General features: G+C 44.6%; 1 protein-coding gene across 2 annotated transcripts in view; it reads left to right on the top strand.

The window, feature by feature from the left end:
- Positions 1-210: 210 nt before the first annotated feature.
- The window catches only part of slc8a3 (solute carrier family 8 member 3), a 42,813-nt gene continuing 22,361 nt past the window's right edge, over positions 211-20,662 (top strand). For both annotated transcript variants that reach the window (XM_058383322.1, XM_058383313.1), the window contains exons 1-2: positions 211-1,301; positions 12,993-14,808. In XM_058383322.1, the coding sequence (XP_058239305.1) occupies positions 13,070-14,808 (1,739 nt within the window). In that variant the 5' untranslated portion in view covers positions 211-1,301; positions 12,993-13,069. The remainder of the gene's footprint in view (positions 1,302-12,992; positions 14,809-20,662) is intronic.

Here is a 20,662-nt window from a genome sequence, read left to right as displayed (position 1 = left end):
CTTTTCCTGGATTTGTGACTGATCCAATAAAGGTGTTTTTAAAACTCTCTCTCTCTCTCTCTCTCTCTCTCTCTCTCTCTCACACACACACACACACACCACCCATCACACTTATTTAGCCTTTTTGTTGTTGTTGTTTGTTGTTTTTTTAAACCTGATGATGATGATGATGATGATGATGATGATGATGCGATGACGTAGACAACCCTGCGTGTGCGTGCGTGCGCGTGTCAATCCAGAGGCTCGCGGCTGCCTCTTCTCACTTGAGGATGCGCGCGTTGTGAATCTAAGATGCTGCTGATGATGAAGACGAAGAAGAAGAAGAAGATGATAAAGATGGTGATGGTTTGGAGGGAGCGCAAGGACACGCGGCGAACATCCTGCACTGACAAACACTCTGGAAATGAATAAATGAGCATCTGCGCAAGAGAAAGAGAGGAAGTAACAAACGGCGCGCGCGGGGAAGGGGAGATCGTCGTTGTCGCTGTAGTGTTGATGGTGTAAACGGACACGGATCGTACTGTGTTTCCTTTTTTATTTTAGATATTTATTGTGTTTGTTTTGCCTTGGAAATGGCGTTAAAGATTAAAGGCCGGTCGCGCGCGAGGAACGCCGGGTGTATAACGGCGCTATAAGACGGAGGAGGAGAAGAAGAGGAGAAGGAGGCGGAGGAGGAGGAGGAGGCGGCGGGGGGCGCGAGCAGTTACCGGCTCGCAGAAGGAAAAGCCGATCGCATGGAGTCCGATGAGGTTCAGATGATTTTATTGATTTTTTGTTTTTTGGAGAATCCTTCGACGTGAGCGTGCGCACATAGAGCGTGCGTTCGTGCGCGCGCGAACCCCCACATACCGTATACCACCTCTCCGCCCCGCCCCCCCGACCTTCCGTTCCCCCGGTCCCATTCCGTTTCATTCCATTCCAATAGAGCGCGCGCGCGGCGGAGTGGCGGCGTTATAAATTAAAGAAGAGACATTACGTTTCCTCCGGTTTCTCTTCACGATGCTGCTGCAAACACCGGACACCGAGCTTTAGTCCTCCTCCTCCACCGCGCGTGAGGAGGCGGAGAGGAGAGGGCGCGCGGGCCTTTGGTGGTGTGTGTGTGTTGGGGGGCTGGTGGGGGGTGAGCAGGAATTTTCTCTGTCAGCGCACACGGAGGAGTGAGCAACACCGGAGGCGGTGAAGGCACCGGAGACAGAAACCCGCAGGCGCGCGCTTGTATGTGTGTGAGGGAGAGAGAGAGAAGATTCAGAGAGAACAACCCGAATCCTGACAGGAATCACATTTACGGGATCCGAATCCAGGTAGGTAACTCAGTGCGCATGCGCAGCGGTAATTAATAAATCGACCCGTTTATTTGAGTGACACGTGAAGCAAGCGCAGCAAAAAATGTGAAATCTCACCCTGTTTATCCACAGAGGAAAAGTTCATTCAGCACATCAGATTTTTACCACACACACACACACACACACACACATATATATATATTATGGAGGAATCGAGATAATTCAGGACTCGAAAAGAACACTAGAACAGGAATTTCTGCATTCTCACAATTCCAGTTGTTCTTGTTTGTTGGTTTGTTTATTTGTTGTTGTAGTTGTTGAATCATAGGTCCTTCAGAAAGGTCCTAGCTTCTTGAATGCTTTCTGCTGATCTGTTTAGAACACTTTGTGAGAGGGAACCGAAGGTAGAACATGGAGAACCCTTCATTTCATTTCTACTCTGAGTTTCTGTGTGTGTAAAGTTCAGGAACAAAAAGTTTAAATCTGAAATCTGATTGAAATGAAACTTTTATGTTTAATGACTCTGGTGTTTAATCAGATTCAGTTCTCTGATCATGTGTGTGTCTGAGGAATGCTGGAGACTCGTGGTGTTGTGTAGATATGCTTCATGTTCACGTGGCTGTGTGTGTGTAGTATTTTTATGAAAGAGCTACATGGGGTTCAGTCCCCTTCTCCCTATATGAGGTATAGGTATGTGTATATTTATATATTTGGCAGCAGAAAAGGAACTAAACTCTTACAGGGTGTAGGATTTTGCCCTCTCTGGCAGTGAAGTGTTATTGCGCACCACATGCTGCGAAACCTTTAGGAACATGGGTTGTGTGTCAGATGTTCACCACGTGGAATAATCTCACACACTCTGTAAGATTTCCAGGTGAAGTGTGGTGTTGAGGTGACGGTGTTGGGGTGAACAGTGTTGAGGTGAATGGTGTTGAGGTGATGGTGTTGAGGTGAACGGTGTTGAGGTGAACAGAATTGAGGTGAACAGTGTTGAGGTGACGGTGTTGAGGTGAACAGTGTTGAGGTGAACAGAATTAAGGTGAACAGTGCTGAGGTGAACAGAATTGAGGTGAACGGTATTGTGGTGAACAGAATTGAGGTGAACAGTGTTGAGGTGACGGTGTTGAGGTGAACAGTGTTGAGGTGAACAGAATTGAGGTGAACAGTGTTGTGGTGAACAGTGTTGAGGTGAACAGTATTGAGGTGACAGTGTTGTGGTGAACAGTATTGAGGTGACAGTGTTGTGGTGAACAGTGTTGACGTGAACAGTATTGAGGTGAACAGTGTTGAGGTGAACAGTATTGTGGTGATGGTGTTGAGGTGAACAGTGTTGAGGTGAACAGTATTGAGGTGATGGTGTTGAAGTGAACAGTGTTGATGTGAACAGTGTTGAGGTGAACAGTGTTGGGGTGTACAGTGTTGATGTGAACAGTGTTGAGGTGAACAGTGTTGGGGTGAACAGTGTTGTGGTGAACAGTATTGAGGTGAACAGTATTGAGGTGACAGTGTTGTGGTGAACAGTATTGAGGTGACAGTGTTGTGGTGAACAGTATTGAGGTGACAGTGTTGTGGTGAACAGTGTTGACGTGAACAGTATTGAGGTGAACAGTGTTGAGGTGAACAGTGTTGGGGTGAACAGTGTTGAGGTGAACAGTATTGTGGTGATGGTGTTGAGGTGAACAGTGTTGAGGTGAACAGTATTGAGGTGAACAGTATTGAGGTGACAGTGTTGTGGTGAACAGTATTGAGGTGAACAGTGTTGTGGTGAACAGTATTGAGGTGACAGTGTTGTGGTGAACAGTATTGAGGTGACAGTGTTGTGGTGAACAGTGTTGACGTGAACAGTATTGAGGTGAACAGTGTTGAGGTGAACAGTGTTGGGGTGAACAGTGTTGAGGTGAACAGTATTGTGGTGATGGTGTTGAGGTGAACAGTGTTGAGGTGAACAGTATTGAGGTGATGGTGTTGAAGTGAACAGTGTTGATGTGAACAGTGTTGAGGTGAACAGTGTTGGGGTGAACAGTGTTGAGGTGAAAGGTGTTGAGGTGAACAGTATTGGGGTGAACGGTGTTGAGGTGAACAGTGTTGAGGTGAACAGTATTGAGGTGATGGTGTTGAAGTGAACAGTGTTGATGTGAACAGTGTTGAGGTGAACAGTATTTAGGTGAACAGTGTTGAGGTGACGATATTGAGGTGAACAGTATTGAGGTGAACGGTGTTGAGGTGAACAGTGTTGAGGTGAACAGTATTGAGGTGATGGTGTTGAGGTGAACAGTATTTAGGTGAACAGTGTTGAGGTGACGATATTGAGGTGAACAGTATTGAGGTGAACAGTATTGTGGTGATGGTGTTGAGGTGAACAGTATTGAGGTGATGGTGTTGACGTGAACAGTGTTGAGGTGACAGTGTTGAGGTGAACGGTGTTGAGGTGACAGTTGTTGAAGTGAACAGTGTTGAGGTGACAGTTGTTGAGGTAAACAGTGTTGAGGTGAATGGTGTTGAGGTGAACGGTATTGAGGTGAACAGTGTTGAGTTGACAGTGTTGAGGTGAACGGTGTTGTGGTGATGGTGTTGATGTGAACAGTGTTGAGGTGACAGTTGTTGAAATAAACAGTATTGAGGTGAACAGTGTTGAGGTGAACAGTATTGTGGTGATGGTGTTGAGGTGAACAGTGTTGAGGTGAACAGTATTGAGGTGAACGGTGTTGAGGTGAACATTGTTGGGGTGGACAGTGTTGAGGTGAACGGTGTTGAGGTGAACAGTATTGAGGTGAACAGTGTTGAGGTGATGGTGTTGAAGTGACCAGTATGTTGAAGTGACTGTGTTGAGGTAAACAGTATTGAGGTGAACAATGTTGAGGTGATGGAGTTGGGGTGAACAGTGTTGAGGTGAAAGGTGTTGAGGTGAACAGTATTGAGGTGATGGTGTTGAGGTAAACAGTGTTGGGGTGAACAGTGTTGAGTTGACAGTGTTGAGGTGAACGGTGTTGAGGTAAACAGTGTTGGGGTAAACAGTGTTGGGGTGAACAGTGTTGAGCTGACTGTGTTGAGGTGAACGGTGTTGAGGTGAACAGTGTTGAGGTGACTGTGTTGAGGTGAACGGTGTTGAGGTGAACAGTGTTGAGGTGACTGTGTTGAGGTGAACGGTGTTGAGGTGACTGTGTTGAGGTGAACGGTGTTGAGGTGACCAGTATTGAGGTGAACAGTGTTGAGGTAAACAGTGTTGGGGTGAACAGTGTTGAGGTAAACAGTGTGGAGGTGACTGTGTTGAGGTGAACAGTGTTGAGGTGAACGGTGTTGAGGTGAACAGTGTTGAGGTAAACAGTGTGGAGGTAAACAGTGTTGGGGTGAACAGTGTGGGGGTGAACAGTGTTGAGGTGAACAGTGTTGAGGTGAACAGTGTGGAGGTGACTGTGTTGAGGTGAACGGTGTTGAGGTGAACGGTGTTGAGGTGTCAGTGTTAAGGTGACTGTGTTGAGGTAAACAATGTTGAGGTGATGGAGTTGGGGTGAACAGTGTTGAGGTGAACGGTGTTGAGGTGAACAGTATTGAGGTGATGGTGTTGAAGTGAACAGTGTTGACATGAACAGTATTGAGGTGAACAGTGTTGAGGTAAAAAGTATTGAGGTGAACAGTGTTGAGGTGAACGGTGTTGAAGTGAACAGTATTGTGGTGAACGGTGTTGAGGTGAACATTGTTGGGGTGGACAGTGTTGAGGTGAACGGTGTTGAGGTGAACAGTATTGAGGTGAACAGTGTTGAGGTGATGGTGTTGAAGTGAACAGTGTTCACATGAACAGTATTGAGGTGAACAGTGTTGAGGTGATGGTGTTGAAGTGACCAGTATTGAGGTGAACAGTGTTGAGGTAAACAGTGTTGGGGTGAACAGTGTTGAGCTGACTGTGTTGAGCTGACTGTGTTAAGGTGAACGGTGTTGAGGTGAACAGTGTGGAGGTGAACGGTGTTGAGGTGAACAGTGTTGAGGTAAACAGTGTGGAGGTGAACAGTGTTGAGGTGAACAGTGTTGAGGTAAACAGTGTGGAGGTGACTGTGTTGAGGTGAACGGTGTTGAGGTGATGGTGTTGAAGTGACCAGTATTGAGGTGAACAGTGTTGAGGTAAACAGTGTTGGGGTGAGCAGTGTTGGGGTGAACAGTGTTGAGGTGACTGTGTTGAGGTGAACGGTGTTGAGGTGAACAGTATTGAGGTAAACAGTGTTGAGGTAAACAGTGTTGAGGTAAACAGTGTTGGGGTGAACAGTGTTGGGGTGAACAGTGTTGAGCTGACTGTGTTGAGGTGAACGGTGTTGAGGTGAACGGTTTTGAGGTAAACAGTGTGGAGGTGACTGTGTTGAGGTGAATGGTGTTGAGGTGAACAGTATTGGGGTGAACAGTGTTGAGGTGAACAGTCTTGAGGTGAACAGTGTTGAGGTGAACAGTATTGAGGTGATGGTGTTGAAGTGAACAGTGTTGATGTGAACAGTGTTGAGGTGAACAGTATTTAGGTGAACAGTGTTGAGGTAAACAGTATTGAGGTGAACAGTATTGTGGTGATGGTGTTGAGGTGAACAGTATTGAGGTGATGGTGTTGACGTGAACAGTGTTGAGGTGACGGTGTTGAGGTGACAGTGTTGAGGTGAACAGTGTTGAGGTGACAGTTGTTGAGGTAAACAGTGTTGAGGTGAATGGTGTTGACGTGAACAGTGTTGAGGTGACAGTGTTGAGGTGAACAGTGTTGAGGTGACAGTTGTTGAGGTAAACAGTGTTGAGGTGAATGGTGTTGACGTGAACAGTGTTGAGGTGACAGTTGTTGAGATAAACAGTGTTGAGGTGAATGGTGTTGAGGTGAACATTGTTGGGGTGAACAGTTTTGAGTTGACAGTGTTGAGGTGAACGGTGTTGAGGTGAACAGTATTGAGGTGATGGTGTTGAAGTGAACAGTGTTCACATGAACAGTATTGAGGTGAACAGTGTTGAGGTGATGGTGTTGAAGTGACCAGTATTGAGGTGAACAGTGTTGAGGTGATGGTGTTGAAGTGACCAGTATGTTGAAGTGACTGTGTTGAGGTAAACAGTATTGAGGTGAACAATGTTGAGGTGATGGAGTTGGGGTGAACAGTGTTGAGGTGAAAGGTGTTGAGGTGAACAGTATTGAGGTGATGGTGTTGAGGTAAACAGTGTTGGGGTGAACAGTGTTGAGTTGACAGTGTTGAGGTGAACGGTGTTGAGGTAAACAGTGTTGGGGTGAACAGTGTTGAGCTGACTGTGTTGAGGTGAACGGTGTTGAGGTGAACAGTGTTGAGGTGACTGTGTTGAGGTGAACGGTGTTGAGGTGAACAGTGTTGAGGTAAACAATGTGGAGGTGACTGTGTTGAGGTGAATGGTGTTGAGGTGAACAGTGTTGAGGTAAACAGTGTGGAGGTGACTGTGTTGAGGTGAACAGTGTTGAGGTGAACAGTGTTGAGGTAAACAGTGTGGAGGTGACTGTGTTGAGGTGAACGGTGTTGAGGTGATGGTGTTGAAGTGACCAGTATTGAGGTGAACAGTGTTGAGGTAAACAGTGTTGGGGTGAACAGTGTTGAGGTAAACAGTGTGGAGGTGACTGTGTTGAGGTGAACAGTGTTGAGGTGAACAGTGTTGAGGTAAACAGTGTGGAGGTAAACAGTGTTGGGGTGAACAGTGTGGGGGTGAACAGTGTTGAGGTGAACAGTGTGGAGGTGACTGTTGAGGTGAACGGTGTTGAGGTGAACGGTGTTGAGGTGTCAGTGTTAAGGTGACTGTGTTGAGGTAAACAGTATTGAGGTGAACAATGTTGAGGTGATGGAGTTGGGGTGAACAGTGTTGAGGTGAACGGTGTTGAGGTGAACAGTATTGAGGTGATGGTGTTGAAGTGAACAGTGTTGACATGAACAGTATTGAGGTGAACAGTGTTGAGGTGATGGTGTTGAAGTGAACAGTGTTGACATGAACAGTATTGAGGTGAACAGTGTTGAGGTAAAAAGTATTGAGGTGAACAGTGTTGAGGTGATGGAGTTGAGGTGAACAGTGTTGAGGTGTACGGTGTTGAAGTGACCAGTATTGAGGTGAACAGTGTTGAGGTAAACAGTGTTGGGGTGAACAGTGTTGAGGTGAACAGTGTTGAGGTAAACAGTGTTGAGGTAAACAGTGTTGGGGTGAACAGTGTTGGGGTGAACAGTGTTGAGGTGAACAGTGTTGAGGTAAACAGTGTTGGGGTGAACAGTGTTGGGGTGAACAGTGTTGAGCTGATTGTGTTGAGGTGAACGGTGTTGAGGTGAACAGTGTTGAGGTAAACAGTGTGGAGGTGACTGTGTTGAGGTGAACGGTGTTGAGGTGAACAGTGTTGAGGTAAACAGTGTGGAGGTGACTGTGTTGAGGTGAACGGTGTTGAGGTGACTTTGTTGAGGTAAACAGTGTTGAGGTGTCGGTGTTAAGGTGACTGTGTTGAGGTAAACAGTATTGAGGTGAACAATGTTGAGGTGATGGAGTTGGGGTGAACAGTGTTGAGGTGAAAGGTGTTGAGGTGAACGGTGTTGAGGTGAAAGGTGTTGAGGTGAACCAGCGTGTCCAGTAAACAGAAGGTGTTAGCACACTCGCTAAAGCAAAGAGTAATAAATAAATGATTAAATGATTCACTCGACCAGTATCAAAAATAAAAAAACAAAGAGACTCACCTACACTCGCACTGGTCACCCATCTGCTGTCCAGGAGATCTCCACATCAACATCTACACATCTGTCCAGGAGATCTCCACATCAGCATCTACACATCTGTCCAGGAGATCTCCACATCAGCATCTACACATCTGTCCAGGAGATCTCCACATCAACATCTACACATCTGTCCAGGAGATCTCCACATCAGCATCTACCCATCTGTCCAGGAGATTTCCTGGAACATCTGAATTCTTATAGCTTCATATCAGAGTCGATATCAGGACCTATTCAGGATCTACTCAGTAGCCTCTGTCTGATTGGATGTTTGTGATAGGCTGATTTGTTTAACTTAAGCTCCGCCCACAATGATTTATGCACTCGAATGTAGTTGTCCCAGATAAATAACAGATTATTGAAGAATGTGGATTGACTGAGTGAAACGTGGGATTAGTGTTCGCTCACAGAAGGAATGAAGAGACTCAGACATGCTTTGGTAGAAAGTGGGATCAATTTCTGGGCAGCTGACACTACACACACACACACACACACTCACACACACTCATGTTTATGACCCTCTCATGTGTCAGGATTCTGTAAATAGGTTGCTGAATCAGGAACTCAGCAGCTTCTCACACTCCGTAAGCAACACGTGGTGGTCAGTTCAACACGCTTCCTTCAGGCAGAACAGACACGTGTATAAAATTCACTACAGCCTGTTAAACACAGGTAACAAACACAGGTAACAAACACAGGTGTGGTTTATTTTTTGCCTGAATTTCTGGTTTTATTTGCAAATATGTCACACTGCAGTAACAAATAAATAAATCTTGGTTTTAGACATGTCCACATCTGTGTAGATCAGATTGATGACATGTTTCTGTATATGGACATAAAGACACGCCTACTGTGATCTGCAGACTTGGCCTGTTGTGGGTATGCAGTGCATGATGGGTAATGTAGTGAGCGAACAGTAATGGATATAAAGGTGATGACGTGTTGATCCTCAGTAACATGACACATGATATATTAATCAGCCAGAGCTGTACATGTTGCTGTATATAACTCTATAGTAGTGTAGAATTCTGTATTGATGCATCGCTCTGCCAGACAAACATTAAAGTTAGAACCTGCCCACACACACACACTAGCACACTCACGACCTCCTTCTGTTACTGATGTGTATTTTTATGAGTGTGATTCCCAAGTCTCACGTAAAATATATTCGAGCCTCTCACGCACGCCTCTGTTACTATGGCAACAGGCCCAGGCAAGACGGACAACTCAGACCAAATATAGTAGTGATGAACGATTTATGGAGAAGCGACATATATATACACACACACACAAACACACAACAGCACCTCAAATTAATGTTCTCAACCCATGTTCAGTGTGTTGTGTTCATTGTGGTGTGCAGTGTGTTGTGTACAGTGTGGTGTGTTCAGTGTGGTGTGTTCAGTGTGTTGTGTACGGTGTGTAGTGTACGGTGTGTAGTGTACAGTGTGTAGTGTACAGTGTGGTGTGTACAGTGTGGTGTGTTCAGTGTGTTGTGTACGGTGTGTAGTGTACGGTGTGTAGTGTACAGTGTGGTGTGTTCAGTGTGTTCGGTGTGTTGTGTGGTGTGTTCAGTGTGTTGTGTACGGTGTGTAGTGTACGGTGTGTAGTGTACAGTGTGGTGTGTTCAGTGTGTTGTGTACGGTGTGTAGTGTACGGTGTGTAGTGTACAGTGTGTAGTGTACAGTGTGGTGTGTTCAGTGTGTTGTGTACGGTGTGTAGTGTACGGTGTGGTGTGTTCAGTGTGTTGTGTTCAGTGTAGTGTGTTCAGTGTGTGGTGTGTTCAGTGTAGTGTGTTCGGTGTGTTGTGTACAGTGTGGTGTGTTCGGTGTGTAGTGTACAGTGTGGTGTGTTCAGTGTGTTGTGTTCAATGTGTTGTGTACAGTGTAGTGTGTTCGGTGTGTAGTGTACAGTGTGGTGTGTTCAGTGTGTTGTGTACAGTGTGGTGTGTTCAGTGTGTTGTGTTCAGTGTGTTGTGTACGGTGTGTAGTGTACAGTGTGGTGTGTTCAGTGTAGTGTGTTTGGTGTGTTGTGTACAGTGTGGTGTGTTCGGTGTGTAGTGTACAGTGTGGTGTGTTCAGTGTGTTGTGTTCAATGTGTTGTGTACAGTGTGGTGTGTTCGGTGTGTAGTGTACAGTGTGGTGTGTTCAGTGTGTTGTGTTCAGTGTGTTGTGTTCAGTGTGTTGTGTACGGTGTGTAGTGTACAGTGTGGTGTGTTCAGTGTGTTCGGTGTGTTGTGTGGTGTGTTCAGTGTGTTGTGTACGGTCTGTTGTGTTCGGTGTGTTCAGTGTGTTGTGTTCAGTGTGGTGTGTTCGGTGTGTTGTGTGGTGTGTTCAGTGTGTTGTGTGTAGTGTTCGGTGTGGTATGTTCAGTGTGTTGTGTTCAGTGTAGTGTGTTCAGTGTGTGGTGTGTTCAGTGTGTTGTGTTCAGTGTAGTGTGTTCAGTGTAGTGTGTTCGGTGTGTAGTGTACAGTGTGGTGTGTTCAGTGTGTTGTGTTCAATGTGTTGTGTACAGTGTAGTGTGTTCGGTGTGTAGTGTACAGTGTGGTGTGTTCAGTGTGTTGTGTACAGTGTGGTGTGTTCAGTGTGTTGTGTTCAGTGTGTTGTGTACGGTGTGTAGTGTACGGTGTGGTGTGTTCAGTGTGTTCGGTGTGTTCAGTGTGTTGTGTGGTGTGTTCAGTGTGTTGTGTACGGTGTGTAGTGTACAGTGTGGTGTGTTCAGTGTGTTCCGTGTGTTGTGTACAGTGTGGTGTGTTCGGTGTGTAGTGTACAGTGTGGTGTGTTCAGTGTGTTATGTTCAATGTGTTGTGTACAGTGTAGTGTGTTCGGTGTGTAGTGTACAGTGTGGTGTGTTCAGTGTGTTGTGTTCAGTGTGTTGTGTACGGTGTGTAGTGTACGGTGTGGTGTGTTCAGTGTGTTCGGTGTGTTCGGTGTGTTGTGTGGTGTGTTCAGTGTGTTGTGTACGGTGTGTAGTGTACAGTGTGTAGTGTACAGTGTGGTGTGTTCAGTGTGGTGTGTTCAGTGTAGTGTGGTGTGTTCAGTGTGTTGTGTACAGTGTGGTGTGTTCAGTTTATTGTGTTCAGTGTGTTGTGTACGGTGTGTAGTGTACGGTGTGGTGTGTTCAGTGTGTTCGGTGTGTTCGGTGTGTTGTGTGGTGTGTTCAGTGTGTTGTGTACGGTGTGTAGTGTACAGTGTGTAGTGTACAGTGTGGTGTGTTCAGTGTGTTGTGTTCAGTGTAGTGTGGTGTGTTCAGTGTGTTGTGTACAGTGTGGTGTGTTCAGTTTATTGTGTTCGGTGTGTTTTGTACAGTGTGGTGTGTTCAGTGTGTTTTGTACAGTGTGGTGTGTTCAGTGTGTTGTGTTCAGTGTAGTGTGGTGTGTTCGGTGTGTTGTGTACAGTGTGTTGTGTTCAGTGTGGTGTGTACAGTGTGGTGTGTACAGTGTGGTGGGTTCAGTGTGGTGGGTTCAGTGTGTTGTGTTGTGTACAGTGTGGTGTGTTCAGTGTGTTCTGTACAGTGTGGTGTGTTCAGTGTGTTGTGTACAGTGTGGTGTGTTCAATGTGTTGTGTACAGTGTGGTGTGTTCAGTGTGGTGTGTTGTGTACAGTGTGGTGTGTTCAGTGTGTTGTGTTCAGTGTGTTGTGTTCAGTGTGTTGTGTTCAGTGTGTTGTGTACAGTGTGGTGTGTACAGTGTGTTGTGTTCAGTGTAGTGTGGTGTGTTCAGTGTGTTGTGTACAGTGTGGTGTGTTCAGTTTATTGTGTTCGGTGTGTTTTGTACAGTGTGGTGTGTTCAGTGTGTTTTGTACAGTGTGGTGTGTTCAGTGTGTTTTGTACAGTGTGGTGTGTTCAATGTGTTGTGTACAGTGTGGTGTGTTCAGTGTGTTTTGTACAGTGTGGTGTGTTCAGTGTGTTTTGTACAGTGTGGTGTGTTCAGTGTGTTTTGTACAGTGTGGTGTGTTCAATGTGTTGTGTACAGTGTGGTGTGTTCAGTGTGTTTTGTACAGTGTGGTGTGTTCGGTGTGTTGTGTTCAGTGTGTTGTGTACAGTGTGGTGTGTTCAGTGTGTTGTGTACAGTGTGGTGTGTACAGTGTGTTGTGTTCAGTGTAGTGTGGTGTGTACAGTGTGGTGTGTTCAGTTTATTGTGTTCGGTGTGTTTTGTACAGTGTGGTGTGTTCAGTGTGTTTTGTACAGTGTGGTGTGTTCAGTGTGTTTTGTACAGTGTGGTGTGTTCAGTGTGTTTTGTACAGTGTGGTGTGTTCAATGTGTTGTGTACAGTGTGGTGTGTTCAATGTGTTGTGTACAGTGTGGTGTGTTCAGTGTGTTTTGTACAGTGTGGTGTGTTCAGTGTGTTGTGTACAGTGTGGTGTGTTCAGTGTGTTGTGTACAGTGTGGTGTGTACAGTGGTTTGTGTTCAGTGTAGTGTGGTGTGTTCAGTGTGTTGTGTTCAGTGTAGTGTGGTGTGTTCAGTGTGTTGTGTACAGTGTGGTGTGTTCAGTTTATTGTGTTCAGTGTGTTTTGTACAGTGTGGTGTGTTCAGTGTGTTGTGTACAGTGTGGTGTGTTCAGTGTGTTGTGTACAGTGTGGTGTGTACAGTGTGTTGTGTTCAGTGTAGTGTGGTGTGTTCAGTGTGTTGTGTACAGTGTGGTGTGTTCAGTTTATTGTGTTCAGTGTGTTGTGTACAGTGTGTTGTGTTCAGTGTGTTGTGTACAGTGTGTTGTGTTCAGTGTGTTGTGTACAGTGTGTTGTGTGTGTTGTGTACAGTGTGTTGTGTTCAGTGTGTTGTGTTGTGTGTGTTGTGTACAGTATGTTGTGTTCAGTGTGTTGTGTTCAGTGTGTTGTGTTCAGTGTGTTGTGTGTCGATCTCATTTTTGGTGCTAGTATGTAAACATTTTATGCATGCATTTTCCTGTCCTCTTATCGTCTGGTGTGAATTGTGATGTCACAGTTGTTTATCTAAACAAGGTTCCTCCCTTCTGTTTTTGTCTCAGGTACAGACTCAGTGTCCAAGCCAAGAATTCCTAAGTGCTGGATCTCAGAGGGAATATTTTAGAGGAAGGAAGAGTCCATGGAGCGCTCGAGGACGACCGGCGTCTGCCTGTGGTTAGGCCTGGTCTCCATTGCAATGACTGTGACAGATGTCCATGCCGGGATAGTAAATGAGACGTGTTCGGAGGAGACATCAAAATGCAAGCCGGGAATCCTGTTACCAATCTGGTATCCAGAGAACCCGTCGACCGGGGACAAAATGGCACGTGTAATTGTCTACTTTGTGGCAATGATCTACATGTTCCTGGGGGTGTCCATCATCGCCGACCGCTTCATGGCTGCCATCGAGGTCATCACGTCCCAGGAGAGAGAGATTGTGGTGAAGAGGGCAAACGGGGAGACCATGACAACCACGGTGCACATTTGGAATGAAACGGTGTCGAACCTGACACTGCTGGCTCTGGGCTCGTCTGCTCCTGAGATCTTACTCTCTGTGATTGAGATCTGCGGTCACGGGTTCCATGCCGGAGATCTAGGACCGTCCACAATCGTAGGCAGCGCCGCATTTAACATGTTTGTCATCATTGGCATTTGCGTGTCTGCGGTGCCAGACGGTGAAGTGCGTAAGGTGAAGCACCTGCGCGTGTTCTTTGTGACGGCAGCTTGCAGCGTGTTCGCATACGTCTGGCTCTACATGATCCTCGCTGTTTTCTCGCCCAATGAGGTGCACGTGTGGGAGGGGCTTATAACACTCGCCTTTTTTCCTGCCTGTGTTACGCTAGCATGGGCTGCTGACCGCCGTCTACTCTTCAACAAGTTCACACACAAGACCTACAGAGCTGACAAGCACCGCGGCGTGATCATCGAGACGGAGGGTGAGCGGTCCAAGGGCATCGAGATGGATGGGAAGATGGTGAACTCGCACTTCCTGGACGGTAGCGCTGCTACCAATTTGATTGGGATGATGGAGGGAAAAGAAATGGATGAATCGCGTCGGGAGATGATTCGGATTTTGAAGGACCTAAAGCAGAAACATCCAGAGAAGGACCTGGACCAGCTGGTAGAGATGGCAAACTACTATGCGCTGTCTCACCAGCAGAAGAGCCGAGCGTTCTACCGCATCCAGGCCACACGGATGATGACCGGTGCTGGGAACATCCTGAAGAAGCATGTTGCTGAGCAGGCAAAGCGCAGCACTAGCATACAGGAAGTGCATGTGGAAGAGTCGGAAGACTTCATGACACGGATCGGATTTGAGCCTGCTGCATATCAGTGCTTGGAGAACTGTGGCGCCGTCCTATTAACCGTCGTGCGTAAAGGCGGTGACGTCTCAAAGACGATATACGTCGACTACAAGACCGAAGATGGCTCGGCCAATGCTGGTGCCGATTATGAGTTCACGGAGGGCACGGTGGTCTTCAAACCCGGAGAGGTCATCAAAGAGATCGCCATTGGCATCATTGATGACGACATCTTTGAGGAGGACGAGCACTTCTTTGTCCGGCTCAGCAACGTTCGGACGCTCGACTCGGCAGTGGAGGACGAGATGCCGGCATACCCCGCGGTGGCGCTTGGGTTTCCCGCTGTAGCCACTGTAACCATCCTGGACGACGACCATGCGGGCATCTTCACATTTGATAGCGGGACAGTGCACGTTAGTGAAAACGTGGGGATCATGGAGGTCAAGGTGCTCCGGACATCTGGGGCGAGAGGGACAGTCATTGTTCCGTACCGCACTGTTGAGGGACTGGCTAAAGGAGGTGGGGAAGACTTTGAGGACACGTACGGAGAGCTGGAGTTCAGAAACGATGAGACCTGGTAAGAGCAAATGCTCTTCTGTATGTCTGTGTTCACACACTGATTCGCTTAAATACTCCTTTTAAACACAGAGTAAAGTCCTTTTAAACACACACAGAGTAAAATCCTTTTAAACACACACACAGTAAAGTCCTTTTAAACACACACAGAGTAAAATCCTTTTAAACACACACACAGTAAAGTCCTTTTAAACACACACAGAGTAAAATCCTTTTAAACACACACACAGTAAAGTCCTTTTAAACACACACAAACACACACACACACACACACACACAGTAAATCCTTTTAAACACACACACAGTAAAGTCCTTTTAAACACACACAAACACACACACACACACACACAGTAAATCCTTTTAAACACACACACAGTAAAGTCCTTTTGACACACACACACACACACACACAATACAGTTCTTTTAAACACACACACAGTACAGTCCTTTTGAACACACACACACAGTAAAGTCCTTTTAAACACACACACACACAATACAGTCCTTTTAAACACACACACACACACACACAGTACAGTCCTTTTAAACACACACACACAGTAAAGTCCTTTTAAACACACACACACACACAGTAAAGTCCTTTTAAACACACACACACACAGTACAGTCCTTTTAAACACAGACACACAATAAAGTCCTTTTAAACACACACACACAGTGCAGTCCTTTTATATACACACAGTAAGGTCCTTTTAAACACACACACACACACACAGTACAGTCCTTTTAAACACACACACACAGTACAGTCCTTTTAAACACACACACACACAGTACAGTCCTTTTAAACACACACACACAGTACAGTCCTTTTAAACACACACACACACAGTAAAGTCCTTTTAAACACACACACACACACACAGTACAGTCCTTTTAAACACACACACACAGTGCAGTCCTTTTATATACACACACAGTAAGGTCCTTTTAAACACACACACACACACACACACACAGTACAGTCCTTTTAAACACACACAGTACAGTCCTTTTAAACACACACACAGTACAGTCCTTTTAAACACACACACACACACACACACACACACACACACACAGTAAAGTCCTTTTAAACACACACACACACACACAGTAAAGTCCTTTTAAACACACACACACACACAGTACAGTCCTTTTAAACACAGACACACAATAAAGTCCTTTTAAACACACACACACAGTGCAGTCCTTTTATATACACACAGTAAGGTCCTTTTAAACACACACACACACAGTACAGTCCTTTTAAACACACACACACAGTACAGTCCTTTTAAACACACACACACACACAGTAAAGTCCTTTTAAACACACACACACACACAGTACAGTCCTTTTAAACACACACACACAGTGCAGTCCTTTTATATACACACACAGTAAGGTCCTTTTAAACACACACACACACACACACACAGTACAGTCCTTTTAAACACACACAGTACAGTCCTTTTAAACACACACACAGTACAGTCCTTTTAAACACACACACACACACACACACACACACAGTACAGTCCTTTTAAACACACACACACAGTAAAGTCCTTTTAAACACACACACACAGTACGGTCCTTTTAAACACACACACACACACACACACACAGTACAGTCCTTTTAAACACACACACACACACACACACACACAGTACAGTCCTTTTAAACACACACACACACACAGTACAGTCCTTTTAAACACATACACAGTACAGTCCTTTTAAACACACACACACACACACACACACACAGTACAGTCCTTTTAAACACACACACACACAGTACAGTCCTTTTAAACACACACAGTACAGTCCTTTTAAACACAGACACACAATAAAGTCCTTTTAAACACACACACACAGTGCAGTCCTTTTATATACACACAGTAAGGTCCTTTTAAACACACACACACACAGTACAGTCCTTTTAAACACACACACACACAGTACAGTCCTTTTAAACACACACACACACAGTACAGTCCTTTTAAACACACACACACAGTACAGTCCTTTTAAACACACACAGTACAGTCCTTTTAAACACAGACACACAATAAAGTCCTTTTAAACACACACACACAGTGCAGTCCTTTTATATACACACAGTAAGGTCCTTTTAAACACACACACACACAGTACAGTCCTTTTAAACACACACACACACAGTACAGTCCTTTTAAACACACACACACACAGTACAGTCCTTTTAAACACACACACACACAGTACAGTCCTTTTAAACACACACACACAGTACAGTCCTTTTAAACACACACACAGTAAAGTCCTTTTAAACACACACACACACAGTAAAGTCCTTTTAAACACACACACACACAGTACAGTCCTTTTAAACACAGACACACAATAAAGTCCTTTTAAACACACACACACACAGTACAGTCCTTTTAAACACACACACACACACAGTACAGTCCTTTTAAACACACACACACACAGTACAGTCCTTTTAAACACACACACACACACAGTAAAGTCCTTTTAAACACACACACACACACACAGTACAGTCCTTTTATATACACACAATAAGGTCCTTTTAAACACACACACACACACAGTACAGTCCTTTTAAACACACACACACACACACAGTACAGTCCTTTTAAACACACACACACACACACAGTACAGTCCTTTTAAACACACACACACAGTGCAGTCCTTTTATATACACACACAGTAAGGTCCTTTTAAACACACACACACACACACAGTAAAGTCCTTTTAAACACACACACACACACAGTACAGTCCTTTTAAACACACACACACAGTGCAGTCCTTTTATATACACACACAGTAAGGTCCTTTTAAACACACACACACACACACACACACAGTACAGTCCTTTTAAACACACACAGTACAGTCCTTTTAAACACACACACAGTAAGGTCCTTTTAAACACACACACACACACACACACACAGTACAGTCCTTTTAAACACACACAGTACAGTCCTTTTAAACACACACACAGTACAGTCCTTTTAAACACACACACACAGTGCAGTCCTTTTATATACACACACAGTAAGGTCCTTTTAAACACACACACACACACACACACACAGTACAGTCCTTTTAAACACACACAGTGCAGTCCTTTTATATACACACACAGTAAGGTCCTTTTAAACACACACACACACACACACACACAGTACAGTCCTTTTAAACACACACAGTACAGTCCTTTTAAACACACACACAGTAAGGTCCTTTTAAACACACACACACACACACACACAGTACAGTCCTTTTAAACACACACAGTACAGTCCTTTTAAACACACACACAGTACAGTCCTTTTAAACACACACACACACACACACACACACACAGTACAGTCCTTTTAAACACACACACACACAGTAAAGTCCTTTTAAACACACACACACAGTACGGTCCTTTTAAACACACACACACACACACACACAGTACAGTCCTTTTAAACACACACACACACACACAGTACAGTCCTTTTAAACACACACACACACAGTAAAGTCCTTTTAAACACACACACACACAGTACAGTCCTTTTAAACACACACACACACAGTACAGTCCTTTTAAACACACACACACACAGTACAGTCCTTTTAAACACACACACAGTAAAGTCCTTTTAAACACACACACACACACAGTACAGTCCTTTTAAACACACACACAGTACAGTCCTTTTAAACACACACACACACAGTACAGTCCTTTTAAACACACACACACACAGTACAGTCCTTTTAAACACACACACACACACACACACACACACAGTACAGTCCTTTTAAACACACACACACACACAGTACAGTCCTTTTAAACACACACACAGTACAGTCCTTTTAAACACACACACACACAGTACAGTCCTTTTAAACACACACACACACACACAGTACAGTCCTTTTAAACACACACACACACAGTACAGTCCTTTTAAACACACACAGTACAGTCCTTTTAAACACACACACACACAGTAAAGTCCTTTTAAACACACACACACAGTACAGTCCTTTTAAACACACACACACACAGTACAGTCCTTTTAAACACACACACACACACAGTACAGTCCTTTTAAACACACACACACACACACACACAGTACAGTCCTTTTAAACACACACACACACACAGTACAGTCCTTTTAAACACACACGCACAGTACAGTCCTTTTAAACACACACACACACAGTAAAGTCCTTTTAAACACACACACACACAATAAAGTCCTTTTAAACACACACACACACAGTACAGTCCTTTTAAACACAGACACACAATAAAGTCCTTTTAAACACACACACACACAGTACAGTCCTTTTAAACACACACACACACAGTACAGTCCTTTTAAACACACACACACACAGTACAGTCCTTTTAAACACACACACAGTAAAGTCCTTTTAAACACACACACACACAGTACAGTCCTTTTAAACACACACACACAGTGCAGTCCTTTTATATACACACAGTAAGGTCCTTTTAAACACACACACACACAGTACAGTCCTTTTAAACACACACACACACAGTACAGTCCTTTTAAACACACACACACACAGTAAAGTCCTTTTAAACACACACACACACAGTACAGTCCTTTTAAACACACACACACAGTGCAGTCCTTTTATATACACACACAGTAAGGTCCTTTTAAACACACACACACACACACACACACAGTACAGTCCTTTTAAACACACACAGTACAGTCCTTTTAAACACACACACAGTACAGTCCTTTTAAACACACACACACACACACACAGTACAGTCCTTTTAAACACACACACACACAGTACAGTCCTTTTAAACACACACACACAGTACGGTCCTTTTAAACACACACACACACACACACAGTACAGTCCTTTTAAACACACACACACACACAGTACAGTCCTTTTAAACACACACACACACAGTAAAGTCCTTTTAAACACACACACACACAGTACAGTCCTTTTAAACACACACACACACAGTACAGTCCTTTTAAACACACACACACACACACACACACACACACACAGTACAGTCCTTTTAAACACACACACACACACAGTACAGTCCTTTTAAACACACACACAGTACAGTCCTTTTAAACACACACACACACAGTACAGTCCTTTTAAACACACACACACACAGTACAGTCCTTTTAAACACACACACACACAGTACAGTCCTTTTAAACACACACACACACACACACACACACACACACAGTACAGTCCTTTTAAACACACACACACACACAGTACAGTCCTTTTAAACACACACACAGTACAGTCCTTTTAAACACACACACACACAGTACAGTCCTTTTAAACACACACACACACACAGTACAGTCCTTTTAAACACACACACAGTACAGTCCTTTTAAACACACACACACACAGTACAGTCCTTTTAAACACACACACACACAGTACAGTCCTTTTAAACACACACACACACACACACACACACACACACACACAGTACAGTCCTTTTAAACACACACACACACACAGTACAGTCCTTTTAAACACACACAGTACAGTCCTTTTAAACACACACACAGTAAAGTCCTTTTAAACACACACACACACACAGTACAGTCCTTTTAAACACACACACACAGTGCAGTCCTTTTATATACACACAGTAAGGTCCTTTTAAACACACACACACACAGTACAGTCCTTTTAAACACACACACACACAGTACAGTCCTTTTAAACACACACACACACAGTAAAGTCCTTTTAAACACACACACACACACAGTACAGT

The sequence above is a fragment of the Hemibagrus wyckioides genome, linkage group LG03 (genome assembly GCF_019097595.1).
Source record: "Hemibagrus wyckioides isolate EC202008001 linkage group LG03, SWU_Hwy_1.0, whole genome shotgun sequence".
NCBI classification, from domain to species: domain Eukaryota; kingdom Metazoa; phylum Chordata; class Actinopteri; order Siluriformes; family Bagridae; genus Hemibagrus; species Hemibagrus wyckioides.
Note: the sequence above shows the minus strand (reverse complement) of the source record. Positions and strands in the feature narration are given on the sequence as shown.